A 6,811-nucleotide genomic window follows, 5' to 3' on the forward strand; every position below is an offset into this window, starting at 1 on the left:
CAGAACATCTTCAGAACATCTTCAGAAACTTCCTCCTGCTCATAAAATAAAAACTCACTGATAAAGATTTCTGTTTTTCCTGAACGCAGCTTGTTCCCTGAACGCAGCTTGTTCCCTGAACGCAGCCTGTTCCCTGAACGCAGCCTGTTCCCTGAACGCTCCTCCATCAGTTTGCAGGCTCGTCACACAGACGTGGTTTTATACAAACAGTCCTAAATATGAGTGCAAAGGCATGCAGCACCACCCGCCTCCACCTCCCAGTGCAACGTCATCAACAGAGAAAAACCCGGAAGAAGAAGAAGAAGAAGAAGAGGATAAAAAACAGGACAAATCAGAGCTCAGCGTGTCACTGTCCGTGCACAGGGTGTCAATAAAGTTATAAACAGTGATGGCGTGTAACCTGAAGACCTCCTGTGTGGACGGGTGCAGGTCTCTAAGTGAAGGAAGGAACTCTGCGAGTATGACGGACTGCGTTCATGCTGACGAGGACAGCGTGTGCGCACGGCGAGGACTCTGCAGGATTAAAGGTCCCGTACTCAGACTGAAGCCAACGCAGTGTGATGTCATCGGGGGGCGTGTCCAGGGGTCACACTGACAACACTGACATCTGATTGGCCGACTCTCCTGTCACTCAAACATCCCGACTCAGGATGAACTCTTCCCATAGATAAACTCCGGACGTGTTCGGAGGAGGCCGAGTTACAGAACCGACCACTTTCCTCTGTCTGACTTTTAACTTCCTGTTTACTACGTTTACACTTCCTGTTTACTAAGTTTAAACTTCCTGTTTACATGGAGACTGATGCAACATTTAACTTCCTGTTTACATGGAGACTGATGCTACCTTTACACTTCCTGTTTTCACTTCCTGTTTACACTTCCTGTTTACACAGAGACTTATGCTACGTTTACACTTCCTGTTTACTACGTTTAAACTTCCTGTTTACATGGAGACTGATGCCAAGTTTACACTTCCTGTTTACACAGAGACTGACGCTACGGTTAAACTTCCTCTTTACTACGTTTACACTTCCTGTTTACACGGAGACTGATGCTACCTTTACACTTCCTGTTTACACAGAGACTGATGCTACGTTTACACTTCCTGTTTACACGGAGACTGATGCTACGTTTAACTTCCTGTTTACACGGAGACTGATGCTACGTTTAACTTCCTGTTTACACAGAGACTGATGCTACGTTTACACTTCCTGTTTACACAGAGACTGATGCTACGTTTAACTTCCTGTTTACACGGAGACTGATGCTACGTTTACACTTCCTGTTTACACTTCCTGTTTACACAGAGACTGATGCTACGTTTACACTTCCTGTTTGCACTTCCTGTTTACACAGAGACTGATGCTACGTTTAAACTTCCTGTTTAAAGCTCCTGAGAAGAACTCTGTGGTAGTTTTGGCGCCCCCTGTGGACAGAATGGGAACTGTACACGTGCACGTTGTGGTTTTAACAATAATTCTCTGTGTTTGACTCGTCCAGAATCCAGACTGGTCTTCAGTCCTGATAGATTCTTCTGAGTTTTTAAATGTTTTATAAATAAAGAAGTGAATGAATGAATGAATAAATGAATGAATGAATGAATGAATGAATGAATGAATGAATGAATGAATGAATGAATGAATGAATGAATGAATGAATGAATGAATGAATAAACGTCACGGAGGAGTCTGAATCCTGTGTGACACTTTGATGAAAGTGAATCAGGAATCGTTGATGGGACAGAGAGAGTAAATGTTTGTGCACGTGAGTCAGTGTGACTGCCGGACCACCTGGACACGCCCCCCACTCGTCCTGAGACTGAAACAGGAAGTGACATCACCGTAACCTGACACCTGTCTCTTGAGCTTGATGTGAGCGACTCCTCTCTGAAGAGAGATCTCGTGAGACGTAGAGAGACGCTTTCTGCTCGTCCTGATCAAAAACCTTAAACACCAATTTATCTTTGGCCCTCATCCCTTCACTCACACTGTCTTTGTTCCCTCTGAGGACTGCCTTTGTTCCCTCTGAGGACTGTCTTTGATCCCTCTGAGGATTGTCTTTGTTCCCTCAGAGGATTGTCTTTGTTCCCTCTGAGGACTGTCTTTGTTCCCTCAGAGGATTGTCTTTGTTCCCTCAGAGGACTGCCTTTGATCCCTTTGAGGACTGTCTTTGTTCCCTCTGAGGACTGTCTTTGTTCCCTCTGAGGACTGTCTTTGTTCCCTCAGAGGATTGTCTTTGTTCCCTCTGAGGACTGTCTTTGTTCCCTCTGAGGACTGTCTTTGTTCCCTCAGAGGATTGTCTTTGTTCCCTCTGAGGACTGTCTTTGTTCCCTCTGAGGACTGTCTTTGTTCCCTCAGAGGATTGTCTTTGTTCCCTCTGAGGACTGTCTTTGTTCCCTCTGAGGACTGCCTTTGATCCCTCTGAGGACTGTCTTTGTTCCCTCTGAGGACTGCCTTTGATCCCTCTGAGGGCTTTCTTTGTTCCCTCTGAGGACTGTCTTTGTTCCCTCTGAGGACTGCCTTTGATCCCTCTGAGGACTGCCTCTGATCCCTCTGAGGACTGCCTTTGATCCCTCTGAGGACTGCCTTTGATCCCTCTGAGGACTGTCTTTGTTCCCTCTGAGCACTGTCTTTGATCCCTCTGAGGACTGTCTTTGTTCCCTCTGAGGACTGTCTTTGTTCCCTCTGAGGACTGTCTTTGTTCCCTCTGAGGACTGTCTTTGTTCCCTCTGAGGATTGTCTTTGTTCCCTCTGAGGATTGTCTTTGTTCCCTCTGAGGACTGTCTTTGTTCCCTCTGAGGATTGTCTTTGTTCCCTCTGAGGACTGTCTTTGTTCCCTCTGAGGATTGTGTCTTGAGTTTGATTTATTTGTCTTTATATTTTAAAGATTGTAATTTTGATTCGAGCTTTGATCAGATTTGTGTTATTCTCTGAAACCTTGGTCTTGGTTGTGAAGTCTTCATGTTGGGTGTCTCTTCAGACCCCGCGGTGACCCTGGTCTTCCTCTCTGACCCGTCTGTCTGCAGAGTTTATCTATGAGTCCATGTTCTGGACCTGCTGGTTGTGAACACGCTGCAGACTCTGCTGCTGTTTCTCTCTCACAAAGTAAATCTATAAAAACATATTCATGAAGCATAAATCTGTTTGTGTGTCGGTGTGTCTCGTCTCATGCTCACAGCGTGTTCTTCATCAGTGCTTAAAAACATGCAAAAATAGAGATATAGATCTGTAAAGTAAGGTGTCGTCTGCGTACGGCGTGAACCCGTCTGAGGTCTGAGTGCAGCCGCGGCGAGGAGACGTGACGGCGTTAAATCAAAGCGTGTCCGTGGTTACGATGACCCGTCCAGGCGAGCGTCAGGTGTGAACACGGGACCTTTAAGTGCTGAAACATTGAAAGTGAAACACGGCTTCCTGTGCTGAGCGTCATCACAGGAAGTAAATTACAATAATCTGATGTTTAACAGTACGGCTCCGTCCTGTCAGTGAGCTCCACGGAGAGAGACACAGGAGGAGGGAGGAGGGAGGACAGGAAGGAAGAGGAGACAGCCTGCTCACCGTCCAGTATCCTCACACGCTGTTGGAGGAAAGATCGTCCTGTTGGAAATCAGCTGTTTGTTCAGAGTCAGAGCGTCCTGTTCAAGGTCACTGAAGCTGAGATGAAGGTCAGGAGAGGAGACTCACTCAGGCCGGTGTTCTCCATGTTTCAGCCTCTGAATAGAAATCTGTGTGTTCGTGTGTTTCCCTCCATGAACTCTGAATATTCAGATCTGAACTTTGACTTTCATCGGTCTCTGGTTTCTGTCCTCTGCAGGGTTCGTCCCTCACGATCACCTGGCTGTGTTAAATACTCGACTCTGATTGGTCGAAGACCCGTGATGCAGAGACGACCTGATCACACGACGTCCAATCAGATCACTCTGTGGAAAGACGGGCCTTGTTTTTGTTGTTGTTGTTTATTAAAATTTTACCTTTAATGTAACCTCATTTTATTTATTCTTATTTTAAATTAATTTTAATTTAATTTAAAATAAATATATATTTAATTTAATTCAAAATAAAGATGAGGATCTCTCTGAGTCCGGTCTGTGGATCTGTCTCAGTCTCTGAATGTTTGAAGGTCTCTATGATAACCAGGCGAACATGAAAAACACCGGACTGCTCCTTTAAGCTCTGACGGACGTCTTCTTCCTCTCCTCCTCCTCCTCTCTCCCTCAGAGGACTCCCGGGTTAGTTTGACATCTTTGACGCCTCCTCTTCGTGCGCCCGGCTCTTCAGGAGTCACGTGACCTCCGTGTTTGCTGGTAGTTTAAATCCCGTGTCTCTCCTTTCCTCCCTCGTCCCCTTCTCGCCCCCCCCTCGGCGTCCCCTCCCCCCTCCTCCAGCTACCACATGTAAGTCTTTGTGGTGTCGATCTGACTCCCCCCCGCCTCCTCCTCCCTCCCCCCCGCCTCCCTCTCCTCTGCCTCCTTGTCGTCCTTGTCCTTCTCGGCCTCGCTCTCCCACAGCGTGATGAGCGGCGGGTACAGCTCGTTCAGGGGGATGGAGGTGGCGTGCTGCATGTACTTCTTCAGCGAGTGGCCGCAGGACTTGTGCTGCTGCACGCGGCGCCCCATGTAGACCACCAGCAGCGCCATGATGGACAGAGCGAACATGGAGCCCATCACCGCCGCCAGCGCCACGTTGCTGCGCCGAGACGCCACCATCTCCACCAAGAAGCCCGACTCCTTGGTGGTGACGTTCAGACAGGAAGTGTGGACGGGGGAGGAAGGAGAGGAGGAGGAGGAGGGAGAGATGGAGGTCGGGGAGGAGCTGGGAGAGGAGGAGGGGGAGGTGAAGGAGGGAGGAGAGGAGGAGACGGTGAGGCAGACGTGGTACTCGGTGGAGGGAAGGAGGTGAGTCAGGTTATACTCCTGAACGTCTACGGGGACCTGCAGAGAGAGACATGAAGGATCAGGGGCTTTAAATGCTGATCCAGAATCAGAGCCTGGTCCTGCATGAGGTACAGGTCTATGGTTTAACAAACCCACGACCATAGAGAGCGTGTAGGAAAGGTCAGAGGGTCACATGGACTAACTTCAGCTCTGATTCCTGCAGGTCTCACAGTGTGTCAGTGAACCTCTCTGAGCGCAGCTCATACTCACCTTGGCCGTGTAACTGATCTGGGGGTTGTCGATGTGCACCGTGGCGCTGGTCCAGCGAGGCAGAGGGAGGGGGGCATCCTGATGGATCTGACCCACAGGTGAAGGTCCTCTACTGGGAAACAGCTTCCACTCCAAGACCACCGACTGGGCGTGCACCACCTGCACCAGAAACACACACATCCCCCACATCACAGCTGCTCTTAAAGGACTACAAACATGTCTGAAGACAAACATCTCCTCTTAAAGGACTACAAACATGTCTGAACATCTCCTCTTAAAGGACTACAAACATGTCTGAACATAAACATCTCATCTTCAAGGACTACAAACATGTCTGAACATAAACATCTCCTCTTAAAGGACTACAAACATGTCTGAACATAAACATCTCCTCTTAAAGGACTACAAACATGTCTGAAGACAAACATCTCCTCTTAAAGGACTACAAACATGTCTGAACATAAACATCTCCTCTTCAAGGACTACAAACATGTCTGAAGACAAACATCTCCTCTTAAAGGACTACAAACATGTCTGAACATAAACATCTCCTCTTTAAGGACTACAAACATCTCTGAACATAAACATCTCCTCTTAAAGGACTACAAACATGTCTGAAGACAAACATCTCCTCTTAAAGGACTACAAACATGTCTGAACATAAACATCTCCTCTTTAAGGACTACAAACATGTCTGAACATAAACATCTCCTCTTTAAGGACTACAAACATGTCTGAACATAAACATCTCCTCTTTAAGGACTACAAACATGTCTGAACATAAACATCTCCTCTTAAAGGACTACAAACATGTCTGAACATAAACATCTCCTCTTAAAGGACTACAAACATGTCTGAACATAAACATCTCCTCTTAAAGGACTACAAACATGTCTGAACATAAACATCTCCTCTTAAAGGACTACAAACATGTCTGAACATCTCCTCTTAAAGGACTACAAACATGTCTGAACATGGTCTCACCTTGGCCATCAGCACGAGGGAAGCTGAGGATGAGTTCCCTGTCCACGGCAGCTCTCTGCCGGGGTTAGCGCCCCACCAGCTGGTCCCGCCCGACCAGGAGGCCCCGGATCCCTGAGAGTCCACGAACACTGAGACGCTTTTTGTGTCAGCTCCCTCCATGTTCCACGCCACACAGGTGTACACACCTGAGAGAGAGACGGAGAGAGAGAGGATTACATTCATGATAACTTCATGTTGGCCTCCATGTCGTTCTTTACTCCACCACCAGGGGGCGCCACATCCTGTGAGTGAAGGAGACGCTTCAAATGTTTCAAAGATTCAAACTTCCATCAAACTTCTGATGATCAGGAGACTCACCTGCGTCTGACGGCTCGGCGTGCTCGATCACCAGCGCTCCAGGCTCAGACATACGGTGCTTCTTCTTCTTCTTCCTGCTCAGGCCACGCCCCTCCTCTGATATGATTGGTGCAGCCACGGCCTCCGAGCTCACCTGACCAGGTAGGGAGAACACATGAAGAAGAGTTAGGCTAAGCTCCCTCCGGACTCTCTGATCTCAGATGTCTGAGCCTCCTTGAACGCACCACCAGGTTCAGCTCACTCTGCCTATGATGTAATACACTCTGACTCCGCCCACCTTGTCTCCAGTGGGCGTCACCCAGTAGAACTGAGGGGCGGGGTCAGCGTCAG

General features: G+C 48.1%; 1 protein-coding gene across 1 annotated transcript in view; it reads right to left on the minus strand.

Moving 5' to 3' along the window:
- Positions 1–2,133: 2,133 nt before the first annotated feature.
- The window catches only part of si:ch211-180f4.1 (leucine-rich repeat neuronal protein 1), an 11,583-nt gene continuing 6,905 nt past the window's right edge, over positions 2,134–6,811 (minus strand). Inside the window, exons 9-14 of the mRNA XM_034679108.1 lie at positions 6,759–6,811; positions 6,482–6,614; positions 6,125–6,309; positions 5,141–5,299; positions 4,448–4,927; positions 2,134–2,838 (exon numbers count right to left, since the gene is read on the minus strand). The exon at positions 6,759–6,811 is cut by the window's right edge and continues 362 nt beyond it. Coding sequence (XP_034534999.1) covers positions 2,134–2,838; positions 4,448–4,927; positions 5,141–5,299; positions 6,125–6,309; positions 6,482–6,614; positions 6,759–6,811 — 1,715 coding nt within the window. The remainder of the gene's footprint in view (positions 2,839–4,447; positions 4,928–5,140; positions 5,300–6,124; positions 6,310–6,481; positions 6,615–6,758) is intronic.

Source organism: Notolabrus celidotus, unplaced genomic scaffold, assembly GCF_009762535.1.
Source record: "Notolabrus celidotus isolate fNotCel1 unplaced genomic scaffold, fNotCel1.pri scaffold_324_arrow_ctg1, whole genome shotgun sequence".
Lineage (NCBI taxonomy): Eukaryota > Metazoa > Chordata > Actinopteri > Labriformes > Labridae > Notolabrus > Notolabrus celidotus.